Here is an 18,504-nt window from a genome sequence, read left to right on the forward strand (position 1 = left end):
TAAATGGTTCAGTTTTCGGTTTATTCGGGTTGAGGATTTTTACGGTTGAGATTGTAATTGAGGCGAACTGAATTATGTAGTTTTAAAACTAGTGGTGAGTAATAACTGAATTAAACTAAAAATCGATGAAAATGAACTGAAATTAACCGATAACCGAATTAACCAAAAAGCGATTATTGATTATTTTTTGCACCATCGGTTAACAGGAAATTTACTATGGTCATATATTTCAAACTTTTATACCTAAATTTCATGTATTTGTACCACATTTTTATGTATAAATACTTTCATTTCATGTATTTTTTGAGTAAAATTTTTAGCTTATATATGATTTTGGTTATTAACCGAACCGAAAACCAAAAGATTAACGAATAAACTGATCCGATTAACCGAAAAATCAATAGGTTAGTTAGGTTGAGACAATTAACCGAACCGAATCATGCACACCCAAAAGCTTGATTGGGATATGGAGCTTTTTGGTTAAATGATTCTAGAATTTTGAAACCGTAAAGTGAATATTAGTTTAAATTGGTTTAGTTTTTGGTTTTAAACCAAATAATAATCAACATGCTTAGTTATGAATTTAGTTAATTTTTATGTATGTTTATGGTTAGTTTCTTTTCTTTAAAAAGTATAACTTTATTTATCATTTATTTCCTTTTCAATTGATCCGTTTGTTGTATATTGTAAGCATATATCTACTTTTAGAAGTGTAAAACTTTATCTAAGATAAATAACGTGTTTAATTTTTGGGAAAATCTTATATGTGAAGGCTCCAAAAACGTCAAGGGAAAAGTTAGTTAGGCTAGGACGGACCCAATCGCCAAATGAGATGATACAATTATTATTTAGCTTCTAATTATCACCTAATACGTTCATAAGAATATACAAACAACAAAAAGCTTAAAATATAATATAGCTTGTACATAAAAAAGTGTCTTTTTCCTGCTTACTAGGGATCGACCGTCCTAAAGAGATGAATCCACCCTCCTTTTCCGATATATTATGACTTCATGAGGTAGTGATCGATTTGTAACATAGTTCATTTTCTATTTGTTTACTAGTTTTCTCTGTACGCATTGACATTTTAATTTTCAACACGACATAGTTAGCCATTTAAAGACCATTATTATTTAACGAGAGGCTATAATGTATTTTCAAACCCTTATTATAATGACTTTTTTTCAATCATTTCATTGATGAGCCATACAAGAGTGGCTTGTGGGACAACGAAAACAAGTTAGGGCTTTAGGCCCCACTCAGTTAAGGCCTCCAAATCAAAAAAATAAAAAACAAAAACATTATATATAGATATATTATAGTGGGTATAGTAAACTCAAAGTAATGTACGGTATGATGGTAAGTTTGGTTGTTACTAAAGTATAGGTTGTGAGTTCAAAACTTGTAATAATCAAAATTTTTTCTTAAATGTTATGAAAAGGCCTCAAAATTTTGTTTTGATTTAGGCCTCCACATTCGTTGAGCCGACCCTGGAGCCGTACAGTGACATTCATAGAACTTTTGTAGATAACTTCAAACAAGAACTCATTTAAGCAGTCATATTTCCTGACACATGAATCCAATGCTATAAATATGAATAAGTGTGGTTCTACTATCTTATAAGTGTTCCAATTTATCTGGTCCTAAAATGTCTCAACTCTAGCACCACATAATAAGTATAATAAAACAAAGCTTGGCACATACAGGTGCACAAACAGGGTATTTTCAGAAACTGGAACTTGGTATGGTCAATAAAAGTCAAAACCGGGTCGGGTAGGAACCGGTCCGGGTAGAGTTGGGTATTTGACCCGGTTTTTCGGGTTTCAGGTAGGGTATGGTCGGGTTTTGACCATATTTCCGGTTCCAGTTCCACCAGGTCCCGGTCGGTTCTGGTACGTCTTTGGAGAAAAATCCTATACCATGTCCTACCTGAGGTTCAGGTACCTGATCCGGAACTGGGCATTTTGTGCACCTCTAGCACATGCAATGACACCAACACGGTTGTGATTTGTGAAGAACTTTAAAGATTAAAAAACATCAACGGTGCAAGATTAATAAGCTCAACAAATTTTTAAAAGGAAAGCTTGTACATGTTTGCCAGTAAATCATACATGCGTAGGTGATTTATTTATAATATATGAAGAGGAGACAAGTTACAACGCCAAGTAGTGGAAACCCTCAATGTAAAAGGCGAGAGGAGTAGATACAGACATAAATTGACTTTGGAGGAGCGGATTAGGCAAGATTTGCTAGAGTTACATCTCTCTAAGGACATATTCCATGACAAGAGTTCATAGAGACGTATGATTAAGGTTAAAGACTTTTAGAGAATTTCACTTTGTATGGACTTATCTTCTACATTTTAGGTTGATTTGCTTGTGTTTGTTCTTTTGTTAGTATGTCTATCTGGATTCTATGATTTCATATGTACCAGTGTTTGACTATTCCACTTTATCACTATATGTTTTGTTATTGGTACATGTGTGTTTGTATGTTGCATGCTTTGGAGGTAGAGGTGCACAAATCGGTTTTTTTGAAAAAACCGGTTCGGTTATTAACCGGACCGGTTTTTTTTATCCAGAAAAAAACCGGTTCGGTTAATAACCGGACCGGTTATTAACCGGTTTTTATTGCTGAAAACTCAAACCGGCCAAACCGGTTTGGACCGGTTTAAAAACCGGTTAGAACCGGTTATTAAACCGGTTTTTTATAACCGGTTTTTAATAACCGGTCTAACCGGTTAACCGGTTTTTTTTTTTTTTTTTTTTTTTTTTTTTTTTTTTTTTTTTTTGCTTTAGGGTTTAGGGTTTAGGGTTTCGTTGTTAGCATTCTTTGCTTGGAAGATTAAAAACACATAACTTTCATTTATAGCTTTTACATTAAAAATACAAACATTAAATCGTTATCGCATATTCGTAACTCAAAAATACAAACATTAAAGAATGCTTAGACACGATTACATTAACAAGTTGATGTTTGTTACTCATTTTCTTCGCTACCCGATCCCGAGCTATTCCTTAGGTAATCGTCGTACGCGGCTTCTTCATCGGTCATTGGTTGAATGTGTCCTTGATTGACCTCGTCTTCATACAAGGCCGCCTCATAGTCCATTTCCCCCTCGAGTGAGCGTTGATGTTGTGCCCTGTCTAAAGAGTCCAAGTAATCCTTGTAGCAAATCGACATCTCTACAGCTGCTGGAGTGAGTCGAGTCCTCCTAATCGATATAACCCTGCCAGAAACAGAAAAAGCAGACTCCGAAGCTACCGTGGAAGCTTGGACCGTTAGTAAATCTTTGGCCATGGCGGCGAGGATCGGAAACTCATCCTCCTTACCTCTCCACCAAGCCAGCAAATCAAGACTTCTAAATTCATCCGGAGTCATGTGTTTCACAAAGTTGGTACCACCATACCTTCCAAGTTCACTGCTTGGGGTGTTTACCCTTTGACGTTTACCGGCGTCTTCCCAAATCATGTAGTACATCCCCATTTCAAGGTCGGTTTGGGATTGGGATTGGGCAACAGCTCTTAACGAGTCATGAATTTGGGAAGACGACCCGTGTTTTGTAAGGTAAACATCATACATGTTTGCCAATGTGGTGTTGAAATCATTCTTTAAAGTTTGGCTATAATAGGGGTTTTGATCGTCGTTTAACCCTAGCTCATCACAAATTTTTTCTATTAAAGCTTCAACACCACCAACATTGATGCAAGGGTTTAACGCAGCCGCACAGGTCAAAACAGCGGGTAGTTGTTGAAAATATTTTATAAATTTTTCTTTCATTTTTGCACCCATATCAAAATAAGGTGCACCCCTACAATGAATTTCAGTCAACTTTGTGCACATGACAGCAATTTTTGGTAAAGCAATGGGGCTTGTTGGATAGTAAACCCCGGATAAACTAGTTGTGCAAGATTTAAAAATTTGAAGAACCTCCGTAACGATCTCAATCAATAACCAGTTTCTAGGATCGTACGGTGCACATTTACCCCTACTTGACATTATTTGATGAAACGCAACTAGTGATTCTTTTTGTTGGATGGCTTTCTCAAACATATCACAAGTCGAGTTCCATCTTGTTGGACAATCCCAATTGGGCCCCAACCATTGACAATTAGCTTCATCACAAAATTTTTTGTATCTTGAAAATGTTTTATTGTTGCTAAAAACATCTCGTAACATTCTTTTAAAATTGTTTCTTTGCGTTTCGATCACGTTTAACCCATCTTGCACGGCCAAGTTGATAATATGTGCAATGCATCGGCTATGAAAAAACGCTCCATCACAAATAGGTTTATACTTTAATTTTAAATGGCCAACCGCGGCCGTATTGTTGGACGCGTTATCAAACGATATTGAAAAGATTTTATCTTCAATCTTGTATTGTCGAATGACTTTATCCAAGAGTTTAAAAATATTTCTACCCGTGTGCGGGTAATCAAACAATTGAAACGCAACGGTTCGTTTCATCATTTGCCACGACCGGGGGTCAACCCAATGAGCCGTCACACAAATGTATGAGTCGGGCGAACCATTAGGTACCGACCACACATCCGTTGTTAAGTTCACACCAGTTTGTAAGTTTGAAAAGTATGAAATTAGTTCGGATTTAGCGTTTTTCCATGCTTTAAGCATATCTCTTCTAAGGGTCGAACGACTTACGTGTTGGTAGCGTGGTTGAACATACTTTTGCATCATCTCCGTGAATTGAGGGTTGTCGAAGTGGTTGAAAGGAAGTGATTGTTGAATCACAAAGTTGCCAAACTGTTGACGTACCGCTTCAAGGTCGTACGTAAACACCGTTCCTTGATTCGTCATCTCCGGCTCCGAACTACTTCCGGATTCGTCCTTCAAGACCTTGCAAGAGGGCCTTTCTACATGAGCTCTTAAACTGGAGTTTGCTTCTTTGTTATAAAACTTCAAACAATGTTTGCATCTAGCTTTTTGGGTTCCGTTAGACATTTCGCATAGGTCGAAATGTTGCCAAATATCTTGGTTTCGTTTCGTGGGGATGACCCGAACGACGGTTTCTCCCGTGTTCGAGGCACCCATGTTGACCGATGAAGCAGCACTTTGGGAGGCCATGATAATCGACTACGAATTAAGAGTGGTATACTCGAGTATGAAATAAACGACTACGAAAGAAGAGCGTTTGGAGTTATAATCGCGTATGAAATAAACGTTTAGAGCTTTTGGAGTTGTATAATCAAGTGTGATCTAACCAATACCCAACCTAAACTATATATAGATGTTTGTGGGGGTAAAAAAACCAAAAAAACGGCTAAAAAAACGGGCAAAAAAAAAAAAAACGGCTATAAAGCCGTTTGGTAACGTTCGAAAACCGGTTTAACCGGTTAACCGGTTATTAAAAAACCGGTTAACCGGTTTTTTTATAACGGCTATAAACCGGTTATTTTAAAAACCGGTTAACCGGTTTTTTAATAACCGGTTATTAAAAAAAACCGGTTTTTTTTATAACCGGTTATAAAACCGGTTTTGGCTCCAAAAAGTATAACCGATACGTAAACCGGTTACGTAAACCGGTCAAACCGGTTTTTAAAAAAACCGGTTTTTAAAAAACCGGTTTTCCGGTTAACCGCCCAAACCGGTTCCGTAACCGGTTTTTTTGAACACCTCTATTTGGAGGTGAGGGGTCACTTTGAAATTAACCTCTCTATCCTCATGGATAGAGAGGTTAATTTCAAATGGATAGAGGTCAGGTTTGCTTACATCACACCTTTCTCATACCGCACCAATAATTTTTCTTATTTGTGGGTAGAGGTGCACAAATCGGATTTTTCAAATACCCGGCTCCGGGTATGACCGGGTATTGGCAATACCTGGGTCGGGTCCGGGTATTGTCTCTAAAAACCATACCCATCGAGTTTGGGTCGGGTATAGAACCAGGTATTCTAAAACCGGGTATTTGAATACCTTATTTTCATGTATTTAAAAAAACCCAATTTCCGGGTTTTTTTGAGATTATTTATGTGTATTTTCAGGTATAGATTGGTTTATTTAAAGGGTTGCACTTTTAGAGGTATTTTTGAGTATTTTTCAGGTATAGATCGGGTATTTGAAAAAAGTTGGTTTCAAGTATTGGAAAAACCCGGTTCCGGGTATGGAACCGGTTCCAGTTTTCGGGTACCAGGTATAAATCAGGTAAGGGTTTTGGTACCGAAATGCATACCGTGTTGGTACCCTACGGGTAGGGTCAGATACGGGTTCAAGTATTTAAAACTCGGGTATAAAAGAAACCGGTTCCAGATACTTTTTTCGGGTCCGGTTCCAGGTTCAGGTTTTTTGTGCACCTTTATTTGTGGGATTTACTGGGTAAGTTTTTTTTTTTTTAATCTTACAAAGAATATTGAAAAGCAAGATGATTATGCATATTTTTGTACGACTATATATAAAAAGTACGTCTTTTGAAGTAACAAACTAACAATTCACACGGCTGTGTGAAGTAAACCTCTTAAAATCACTAAAGCCTATTTCCAGTGCCTGCCTCACAAACCATTTTATGAAAGATTTATTCAAACTATAGCAATACATTTTTTTTAAACAAACGATAAACGAAAAAAATATTCTCATGTCAACCATACTAGAAAATGACCCACTTCAAGTTTATACCCAAACTATTTTAACCCGTAACCAAACTCATCCAATCCATTAACCATGTTCTGATACAAAACCATGGACTGTTATTGTCGATCTTACATCATATATCTCGATTCTAGACACCATTTGTTCCAAGTGGTGACCTAAAAAGTGATCAAAAGGTCACATACTCAAAATAAATGGCCTCTAGAATCAAGATATGCGATGCAAGAATCAATAACAAGTCACATAGTAAAAAAAATGGATCATAATATCGCGAATGCCAACTTTTACATTTTAACTCGGCACGATACTCAAATCTTTTGGGATTTTCAACCATGACAAAAATGCACCCTTATTTCCAAAAGTACCATGTAGATGGATGCACATAACATCTTAAATAACAAAACACTACATAGTCACCTAGCAATAATAATAATCATCATAATCATAAGGGCTACACACCCAATCCCCATACAAAAGTACTTAACTTAATACTGCATTGCCAAGTTAAATACAACTTCAATATTACCTCCTCCTAATGCTTCCATCATTTTTCACCTACAAACTACAAATACTTCTTCTGCTTCTGCAAATAAACAAATAACATGTAGTTAGATTCACATCTTTCGTCACAAAATTAACAGTTTTCGCTTCATTTCATTTACGTCACAGATTATTAATTAAACAAAAAACAGAACATCAACTCTCTTTTTAAAGCCAACGCCACTAGACTGCCAGAATTTTAAAATTAGCCGATCAAAATAACAAGAGAAATCAACTAACATCAAATTATTAACAATTTCATCAACTAAAAGCTCTATTAGTAGGCTTTTAAAAGCACATAACGTTCGGTGAGCCATTCGTGAAACGTTCAGCGGGAAGTTCGTTTATTTAATAAATGAGTGAACAACAAAATTTTTTGTTGATTTAGAGAAACGAACAAACATGAACACACGGCTCGTTCATTCAATTATGTTTGTGAATGTTCATTCATTTGTGTCTGTTTATGTTATCTCGTTTATGTTCATTATAGCTTACGTTTGTTTGTATAATCATTTATTTTTTTTGGTCCATTACAGTTTAATATAGTTTTATGAAATTAAAATATCACCCGTAACAATTTAGTCTAGTTTTATTATTTTTAAGTGCAATAGACTGATATTCATGTCTACTTTAATTGGTGTTCGCGACTTCACTCAATTAGAACCTTCATCTATGTTCAGTTATCTTAGTTCGTTTATGTTTGTAAATTATTCGTTTATATTGTTAACAAATGGACATAAACGAACACGAACACGTTCATTATTAACAAACATAAACGAACAAGAAAACTCTGTTCATATGTGTGTTTGTTTTTTTATTGTTTGTTCGGTTAAAGTTAAACAAAAGAACACGAGCATGCCTACCTTGGTTTTATTAAACTTGGAACCTTCCAAGTATATAGCAAACGAACAAAAATCCAAAAAGATCAGAGAAAAAAATGACTTCAAAAAAGGCAACTTACCGGAACTGCCACTAGTAAAAAACACCCTTGCAATTTGATTCGCCACACAAACATTTTTTCCCACGCGCACCCGCTTTGTCAGCCGATACCAAACCATAGTTAAACGTTAACTCCTGCATAGGCGGAATATGCTTGATTGCAAAAAACGCAACATGAAAATACGATTCATCTTGATTCTCACGAATAACCGGCTGCCAATAAACATTAGGCGAGCAACTATGGTTCATAAACCGACTCACATTTCCCTCTTTTCTCGCACTAATAACCAAAGGAAACGGAAACTTAACCGGTTCATCAGTAGGTCGAGTTTCCAACGGCTCAAACGTGCGGGTAGCATCAAAAATATAATTATCATCAGAATCAATCCCTTTTTCAGAAATCACAACCCCTGCATATTCACAAATAAACGAACCGGAACGAATCGGGTCCCACGATCTAAGCCCCCAGCCTTTATTCTTCGTCTTAAACACTTCTAAACGCATCTTCAACCCCGCTTGCGAAATGCGGTTCCTGCAATTAACAGGACAGATACACATACTCCCACACTCTTGAATCAGCGAGTTGTGACTCAGTAACACACCGAGTGAAGTGTACGGTATTTGCCCTTCGTTTCTTTGAACACAAGGACAGTGACTATTAGCTTGGCATCCACCGGTGCAGCAGTTACAGTTTTCAACAGACGGTTTCGTTGAAGGAAACGGTTTTGCATATTTTAAAGTCGGTGAGTAAGTAAAATAAGCAGGACCCTTTTCGCCATCCACATCGTTTACAAGACAAACGGGTAAACTTTCAGCCCCGGAAGTTAGATCGGGAAGAATAACACCGGGTCGTGAAACGGCCCCATCTTTCCATTGTTGGATTGACTTCCACAACGTAAACGCTTCACGTTGACCAACAACTCTAACTAACTTATACTTGAAAATATTACAGCCAGATTTTCCCTTGTCGATCCAGGACTCGTGTATTTTGTATAATCCATCGTACACATACACTTTCCCAGTTGGACTCGCAAAATCTTTAAGCCCGCGAATCACTCTAACTTCATTAGCTTTATGTAAGCTTTTTTCAAGAGCGAGATTACCTCTAACTAACTGTTGATCACTTTGTTGTTTATCTTTCCGTTGAACACCGCCTTGACCACTGTAGATTAACACATCACCGTCATCACCTTCATCATCATAACCGCCTGAAGAAACAATACTAACCGCCAACGGATCATCCTCTCCAGCAACTTTAACACCCATGTAATCAATTCCCGCCATACTCGGTGCATGAACGCCTGCTAAACACATCTCCATACGAAAGAAGAATATATCACCGATCTCGACACCTGGCACCGGTCCGATCCGTTTCACGGTGTTAGCGCGAACGCCTTTAGTCATACAAATATTACCCGCGCGCAAGTCGGGGCGTTTAGCGACACCTGGAACAACGTGTTTCTCATCAATTTGCGTGATTTTTCGTCTCAGTAAGTTGAAAACGATTAACACACGGTCAACCAACTCTTTGTTACTGTTGGCTTGATGAAACGTGTTGATTTCAACAAGATTAAAAGCTTTTATCATGTTGTTGACTACTTCGTCGATCGCAATATCGGCAGTCGAAACCGGGATTCCGGATTTCGCTCTGACTTTTCTACGAGCGACCCGCGTTTGTTCGTTAACTTCACTTCCAGTTTCCATGTTTCTTTCGAACCCATTCTCGAAACTATCACTCAAACTATTTCCATCATCATCCACACGGTTTCTCGTAGTACTCGTACCCCTTCTCGACGTCCCAATATCACCATTCCCGGACGCTGAAACCGGGGTCTTAAACGAATTCAAAGGAACCGGCGACGGTATCGGGTACGCCCATTGCTGGCCCGGCTTTTGGGGATCAGACATAGCAAAGAACGGAAAGAACGGTGTGGCGCCAGGTGGGAACGGGCCGGTCGGGGGGATGGAAGCATACTGGGAAGACGGCGGGGCAGACGGGTCGGGTGGAGACGGGAAAATCGGGGCGAGGGATCGTAACGGCTTAACGGTTAAAACCTCAGTCTTGCTTACATTACCAGAAGGTATTGGGTTAGACCCAAAAGTGTGGTCCATGGAAGAAGCTTTTCGAACACGCAAAAGATTCAAAGTTTACCAGTGAATCACACTTAACATCACCTGAAAAACACATGCATTATATCTTTATTCAATTAGGGCTAAAACCCCCAAATTAATAAATTAATAATCCTCAGATTCAACACCAATTACAAAAAAAGATTAAAACCCTAGATACCCAATACGCCAATAATCGATAAACCCATAACAAAACACACAATCAAACACTAAAATTTCATGATTTTATACCCAAAACACAAGAAATTAGGGTTTATTAATGATACGGAAACATGGGTTTGATTAAAAATTGAAATGATTAATCGATTTGAAAGCATGAATTGAATAAGATCTGTGGGATTAAGAAGTATTATTGTTATTATTATTTTTACCTTTGGGTTCAGAATTAGGGCGAGACTGGAAATGAAATGAAATGAAATGAAATGAAAAGAAATTTGAAACCTGCGTTTTTCACGTTGTGTATTTGATTTCAATTTTTACACAGTGGACAGGAGATGACGTCACGCTTTGTATGGTATTAATGGTTAATAATATTTTGGATTAATTATCATTTATTACTTAAATTAGATTTTTAGTAAAGGGAGTGAACCAGATTTTCCTGTAAGAAAAACTTAACTCTTTTTTATTAATTTTTTGTTTTTTTTTTTGGCTTAATAATCATCTAGTTCCTTAAAATAATACGTTTGTGCTGATTGTTGGTATTGAAATAACATTATCGATACCGGGTATTCATTTTTCATGTTTTAGCCTTTAAGTTTTAGTATTTATCTTTTGATATTTTCAATGATTAGACGCATTTTGGTTTTAATATTTTTTGTGAATAATGATTACTTGAATAAAATATAAAAGGTAGTTAAAAATAGGCTTTGTAAAATTTTATGAAGTTTCAACTTATATCATTTTTAATTAACGGTATGCTCATAATTTATTTAATTAGTAAGTAATATTTAAGTTTAATGTATGTTATTTATATTGAAAAAAAAAAAGGAAATAAAAGTTGATGGGTACCTACGGTTGCAAAATATTGACAATTCACTAGTTTAGAGAGAGTAAGAATGGAAAAGAAAAATAACGTGAAGCATGACAAAGGTGACCATGACCCCCTCCCCTAATGATTGAGTTATATATGTTTTATTTGAATAATCTTTTATAAAAACGAAATTCACAACAATATAACAGTAAATAAAATTTAGGAAAATTGGACTTAAATAATCCAATCTTTAATGGGTTGGCCAATAATAATCCCACCTCCGGTATTTCCCGCTGGCAGTCCCACCTTTTCAATGTTTTTTGTTTTATAAACCAGCGTTACTGATGTGGCTGGTGAGTTGGCAGTCATAATCCTACATGGCTTTTCCCTTTTAATCATAAAATGCAATTACTATATTAATCCTACAAAAACGAGCTGCAGGGGATTCGAACATGTGCCTCCAGCCCCGCAGTCAACACCCAGATGCATAAGCCAACTGATCTGAGTGATCCTTTGATAAAAATCCAGAAACACAACCTATATAACCAGACATTCGCAACCCATAGAGTATTATGAACCCTAGATCATCAATCAGCCAGGTCGTTATTTGATTGGCCGATTGAAATTAGGGCTATTAAAGAGTGAATGACGACGAACACAAAGGTATAATTAGTTACCTATAAAGATGATTGGAAGAGGGTTAATTTGATCCCGGCAGTGACGGCGGAAGGGGCTCAAGAACACGCATCAAAACATCAATGATAATATAATTCATTATAGGGTAACTATAGGCGATGTATGTGAGGTTCTTTCTGAAAGTTTAATTGAATTATTATGAACAATATAAAGTATATTGATTAACAGGTTACGTCGGTTCGTTCAAACGAGTAATACGAATCAATAATTGATCTCATTCCATGTTTATGGTGTCGGTGGGCTCGTTATGGTATGCATAAGGATATGCAAGATTCAATTTCTATGTTTAGGACGAGAATTATAGTGCAAGCTAGTGATTTGGGTATCCGGGTTTGCTAATCGGGTCGCGGGTTTGGGTCAGATCCAAGTTAATAAATCTGGATAATAGGATTTAATATAATAAAATATAGTAATTGCATTTTAATCCAAAGGGAAAAGCCACGTAGGATTATGACACTGCCAACTCACCAGCCACATCAGCAAAAACTTAACCCCATTAAGTTTTTTTAACGCTGGTTTATAAAACAAAAAACATTGAAAAGGTGGGACTGCAAGCGGGAAATACCGGAGGTGGGATTATTATTGGCCAACCCATTAAAGGTGGGATTATTTAAATCCAATTTTCCTAAAATTTAAGTATTGCGCGTTCGTTTAACGTAATGGATTGGAATTGGAATTGGAATTTGCATAGGATTTGAAATTTGAATGAATTGGATTCGAATCTGAACATTCCAATAAGAATTGGAATTAGGGGAAATTGAAATTCAATTACATTCTTAATGTGTTCGTTTTACAAATGAACAAGAATCGGGTTTTATTACAAGGATAACGGCGAAAACATTTTAGTTTTTTTAGATTTTTTTGTTTTTTATTTATATTTTGCATTATAATTTTTGTTATTCTTCTTTTTGATTTTTTATGGGTTTTCTATTAAGATCAACAACCCTTTAAAAATATTCAAAACTAATAATAAAAAATTCATAGCTCAAAATATAAATTAAAAACAAAAAAAGTAAAAAAAAAAACAAAAATGTTTTATTCGTTGTCCTCGTTAAAAAAACACTCGAGATAAGATTCCAATGAATTCTCCACATATTGAAAGGATTTGGAATTCCTTGATTTAAAGGAATTTGAAATAATTGAATTTCAATTCAAATTCTTTGAACCGAACACACCAAAATAAAATTAAGATTTCAATTTCAACGAAACGAACACGTTATGTCATGAGATTTTAATTTCATTTCCTTTGAATTCCTACGAATTCTGTGAAATAAACACGGCCTTATAGTTTAAGAAAGTTTTTTTTTATGTATTTTAGTTATAATGTATTTGTTCGAAATACATTTTAAATTGTTCGAAAAAAAAGTTATATATAACTGTGTCAATTGTCACGGACAAATGGCAATTCAATTTTCACGATTTTATATCTAAAACTTTGTCTTTTTGTTTTGAACACGTCTAATGCAATTATATTGCCATATTAATCTAGCGGATGTAAATTGTAATATGATGTTTAAACATAAATAAGCATGTCTCTATTTCATATATTTTAGTTATGTATCAAATCAAATATTTATTAGTACTTGTTTGTATATTTAAATTACTAGTCTAGCTACCCGTGCATTACACTGATTTAACAAATTAAATTATATAAGTAATAAAACAACTCAAGATATATGAAATGTACAATAAAGATGCATATCCTCAAATTACATTTGAACCATAAATCATATCAATGACATTATTACAGTTTTTTTTTTCTTGTGGTCTATATGACCATGTCATGTCACAAGTTTTAACAACTCACATAAATTATATATACAATGAGATATTATTGTGGGCTAACAAATAACCCAAATGGATTAACATATGTACATCTTCAAACTTTTGCACAAATTAATTCTTTTTTAAACCGTTAGTAGTTTAAAAGAAACCAAGATGCATAAAATTTTATTTTTATAAATTTGACCTCTATCAAATCACTACTACTCTCGCGCTCTTACGTGTCTATTCTAGCCTCGGTCTTTCTTTTCAAGTCTTTATCATTTTTAAAAATTACCTTTTTGTAATAATTTATCATTTATTTTTTTCTTATACACCGTATGAGTCATACACATCGTACACGTACTTATTCGTCGTATATCTTTCCTTCATTTGGAAATTCACTTAGGCCCGTATACGTTTTTAGGCGTATAAGTCTCCTCCGGCATATAAGTCACTCGCGTATAAGTCATTAACGTTTAAGTTATCTTTCAAGCTCACCCTACCCGTATAAGATATACCCATATAACTTATACATTCCTATAAGTTATACGCCGTATAATTTATACGTTGCGTGTACGTTGTATAACTTATACGTCCCGTATAAGTCATGCCCTGCATAACTTATACTTATGCGCCCATTAACTTATCCGTCCCCATACATATGTGCCTCCATCCTTTTACGTACATACATGGGCATTCAGGTACATATACGTGCATACATACATATACGGATACACACACTTATACGCTAACATCATATGCGTCCAAACATATGCGCCCGTATAATCCGTTTCGTTCCAAACAACTTGTTTATGTTCAAGTTTACATTTTTCTCACATAATAAGGTCTGATTTACTATCCCACCAAGTTTCATGTAAAACCGACTTCGTTTACCCGTCCTTTTCACAAATCGAACACTACTCGTTTTACCCGAAATGAACCAGCTAACCCGTTTACTCGCAAGTTCATTACTTTATCAATTATCGTGGTCCGTTCTATCATCCTACCAATTTTCATGCAAATCCGTACACGAAAAGTAAATTTTTTTAACAAAAACGTACAGTTGAGGTTTATGTTCGAAATCACTCAAATATACCAAAACCATATCAAACTAACTCGGAATTGAGTGATTCAAGCTGCAACGGAACCTTCTCACCGATATATACCAGTGCCGCCCACTGCCGCCACCGGAAGCCACCGCTACAGTTGCCAAAAAAACTCTATTTTTGCTGTTACGGTTTTCTTGATAAAAAATGGACTTCCAGACCTCTGATCAAGGATCTGATTGGTGGAATCTTCATTTATATGTCATGAACACTCTTTAAAAAATTGAGAACGATCCGACGATTAGATCTACGGGAATCGTTGTGTCTTTGTGGGTGATTTTCTCAAAAACGAGAATTTAGTAAATGAGGAGTTTGGAGGCTAAGATGGTTATAAATGAGATGGTGGCTACATTTATAAGGAGAGTGTATGATTTCATATTTAACATTTCATCTAATGACACTTATTCCTCTCATACTTTAGATAATTACGTTTAATACCGACGAAACTTTGGATGTTACACGAGTTATACCGGGAAGTTCAACTGGTTAAATAGTTTAACTTATAATTTACTATGGATGTAACTTCAGTTAAAAAATAACCCAAAACTTAAGGATTTCTATAACAAAAAATAATCTAAAAGTTAATTCATATTAAAAAAATAATATAAAAGCACTCAATTTTTAAAAAATAGTCATAAAGTTAACACATTTATATGTTAATTTTTGGGTTAAAAGTAATGTTGAAAAAATATGGGCCGCAAATATTAAAAAATTCTCGGGCTTAAAACCGATTTGCCGGTAAAAACCGGTACTTTAGACAAAAACCGCCGGTGTGATGTTCTAGCAAACCGGTCAAATGTTCCAGACTTAAAATACTGACATACTGTACGAAATTCGATTTAACCGGCTGGTTTGAACCGGTTTTTAAAACATTAGATTTTATCACTTTCAATTATTGTGAAATTGAAGGTTCAATGCATAATCAAAGGTGATGAAGTCGACATTAGAATTTATAGTTTAAAAGAGTATTTAATTAGGATTCTAGATTTGAAAATACGCAATTATCATCACAAGAATAACACATGCATCAATTTTCCTTTAAAACTAGCCAGAGTTATGGAGCGAATTAAACGTGTAGCATCTCACAAATGTTTGAACTAACTTTGCAATTTCTAAAATTTTAAAACCAAACTTGCAAAATAATCAATCACAAGGACTACTCGTGCAATTATCTCTATCTATACTATATATAATACATCAAACAAGGGCAAATTAAGACACTCATTTTTAAGTAATTTACAACATTTAAAGCATGATGTACATGTGTTAGTAAGGGTAAGCATGTCTTTTAAACACAATCCATTCAACTTACAAGTTTGGTCCCTCATCTTTAACCATATTATGTTTTTAATTTAACTTGTAAATTAACTTCTCACCCATCATTTTTAAACGACTATAGCCTTTTCATACGTTAATATTTTTATAAACAAATTGCACCATAAAAACGAGCATTTTATTCTCTTTAATTTGGATATGATATTGATGTAATTTTTTTTTTCATTTTAAATAAATTAACATGTTACGTATGGGTGTTTAGTGTCGGTTTTGATGGTTTTTAAGTTAAACTTGTGAGTCCAACCGTTAATACTGATTTTTTGTCGTCCAAAACTAAACTCAACCTTTGAAAGTTGAAACCGAATCGTTACTAACGGCTTGGTTCCAGTTTGGTTTCACAGTTTAATATTTAATTACTAAATTTAGTTTAAAATAATTAATGATTTAAATGTACCATCAATTTTAACTAAAAACCAACATAATATAATACTTGAGATGATCATAAATAAAAAATGGTAAATTTAGCCACATAAATGGTAAATATTAATGGAAGATCTAGGACGTGAAATAACAACAAAGATTACAAAAGGAATCATATTGCAATTAGGTTAATTTATGGTCTTTTCTGGTTTCATATGGCCGGTTGCCGATATAAACCGCGAACCAACCGCTCACTACATTTTGAAAATTTTTAAACCGACCAACAAACCGAAAGTAAAAAAGAAAAAGAAAAAAGAAGTCAAACTAATGACCGATTTAAACGATTTCAAGGTTTTAACCGAACCATAAACACTTATATTTGTACGTGATTAGCATGTTCAAACACCCGCTGCATCGCGCGAGCACCCGTCTAGTATAGTAATAATTCTCATGGTCGGTAATGTATGACCAATGATCTACTTATTTTTTCGGTTAATCTTTTTTATACACACACGTTGTGAATCAAAGTATAAACAGTACTGGGCTCTTGCCTTGGTGGTTAGTGTGAGTATATTTTGTTAATTTTTATTATAAAAAATATAATTTTTTACAAAACTCTTATTTGATTATAGGGACGTACTTATTTTTATGTACAATGTAAATTTCTTTCAAGATTTTCATGATAATGTACATGCACCGAAAGGTTTCGTTTTTTTATTGTTATATGTACTTTTTTTTTGGGTTTTTTTTACTACATTTAAAATTTGATTATGTTTATTTTTTGTCTATGTTTTTAATGTACAAGCACAAATAATATTTTATAAAATTTTGGACTTACCATTTCGACATGAACTTTTTTCACGAATAAATTATGAATAAGAGTGTTCAGGTCGTTGAAACCGAGCCTTACCAGTTTTATGAGTATCACTAGTTTTTATTCATTCTTAAATCTAATATAAACAGTAACAATAGGATACTATGCTTTTATTTATTACTATAAATCAGGAACAATAATTCATGGTTAGCACTCTCTCTTGTGGCTGATATTATATATTTCATTTGTGTCATTTCATTGTCGTACTTTTTTTAAATATTTATAGCTTAATAATTCATCTTACTTTTATATATTTCTTTTACTTTTAATATATTTACATTACTCAATGTCTCAATGATTTGTTTCATTATTAGATTTCTTTTGTATACAACAAACTTTTATATTCGTTTATAGAGAACTCTTACCTTCTAGATTTGACGTGCCTTTTTAATTTTATACTTCTTTTTATACCCATGTTTTATTTTCACAATTCTTTTATATTGAACCAAATTTTTTATGTTTTTTTGAACGGCCATTTTATATGTACTTTTATTATTATTATTGAAGTTTACTTTTCAAACATTTTTTATAGAGATCAGGTACGGATATTAAGGTGAACAATTTTATTTGACTAATTTAACGAATATGCTTATGTGTTGTGTTGTGAAGCTAGCCTAATTAAAAAGGAGTATGAGATAAATGTAAGGATTTTAAGTAAACTCTTTTTAAATTGAGAATTTTGAGAACCATTTTAGACAACTAAAAACACCTTTAAAAAAATATTTAAAAAATTCATAAAACAAAAAATAACAAAATTTATAAAAAAGTAAAAAAACCAAAATTCTTATATTTCATTCCGGTTTCATTAAAAAAAAACGTCGTATTATACACATATGTATAATTTTATTTAATCTTTAGTTACGTAATATACGCATATGTACAGTATCATTTATTTTAAATTATACATACGCGTATAAAAAAACATGTAAATGTACATATATGTATATATTATACATATGTGTATATAATTTAGCTAAATCGAGTTTTTTTTAAATGAAACCCGGATGATAAAATAAGAATTATGGTTTTTTTACTTTTTTTCATTTTTGTGTTTTTTTATTTTGTGATTTTTTTTAATTTTTATTTTTTTGTGGTCCAAAATGGTTCTCATATTCTCAATTTTATAAAAATATGATACACACGCATATAGTAGGAAATCTAATCAATTTACGGCTCTAACAATCATTTGA

At 34.1% G+C, this 18,504-nt stretch overlaps 1 protein-coding gene across 2 annotated transcripts; it reads right to left on the reverse strand.

Moving 5' to 3' along the window:
• Positions 1 to 6,931: 6,931 nt before the first annotated feature.
• LOC143569764 (histone-lysine N-methyltransferase, H3 lysine-9 specific SUVH1-like) lies at positions 6,932 to 10,652 on the reverse strand. 2 transcript variants are annotated; one of them, XM_077055595.1, is made up of 3 exons: positions 10,581 to 10,652; positions 8,102 to 10,254; positions 6,932 to 7,183 (listed from the first exon to the last, which is right to left on the reverse strand). In XM_077055595.1, the coding sequence occupies exon 2, from the start codon at positions 10,189 to 10,191 to the stop codon at positions 8,113 to 8,115; it is 2,079 nt and encodes a 692-aa protein (XP_076911710.1). In that variant the 5' UTR covers positions 10,192 to 10,254; positions 10,581 to 10,652; the 3' UTR covers positions 6,932 to 7,183; positions 8,102 to 8,112. The 2 variants fall into 2 exon arrangements, with proteins under 2 accessions (XP_076911710.1, XP_076911711.1); XM_077055596.1 differs by having other exon boundaries at positions 6,932 to 7,180; positions 8,098 to 10,254.
• Positions 10,653 to 18,504: the final 7,852 nt, after the last annotated feature.

Source organism: Bidens hawaiensis, unplaced genomic scaffold (genome assembly GCF_021521415.1).
Source record: "Bidens hawaiensis isolate Kalapana, Puna unplaced genomic scaffold, B.hawaiensis_p1.1 tig00024648_1, whole genome shotgun sequence".
Taxonomy (NCBI): domain Eukaryota; kingdom Viridiplantae; phylum Streptophyta; class Magnoliopsida; order Asterales; family Asteraceae; genus Bidens; species Bidens hawaiensis.

Bases quoted from the DNA above. Each gene is read 5' to 3' on its own strand.
- LOC143569764 (XM_077055595.1), bottom strand. From the start codon at position 10,191: ATGGACCACACTTTTGGGTCTAACCCAATACCTTCTGGTAATGTAAGC.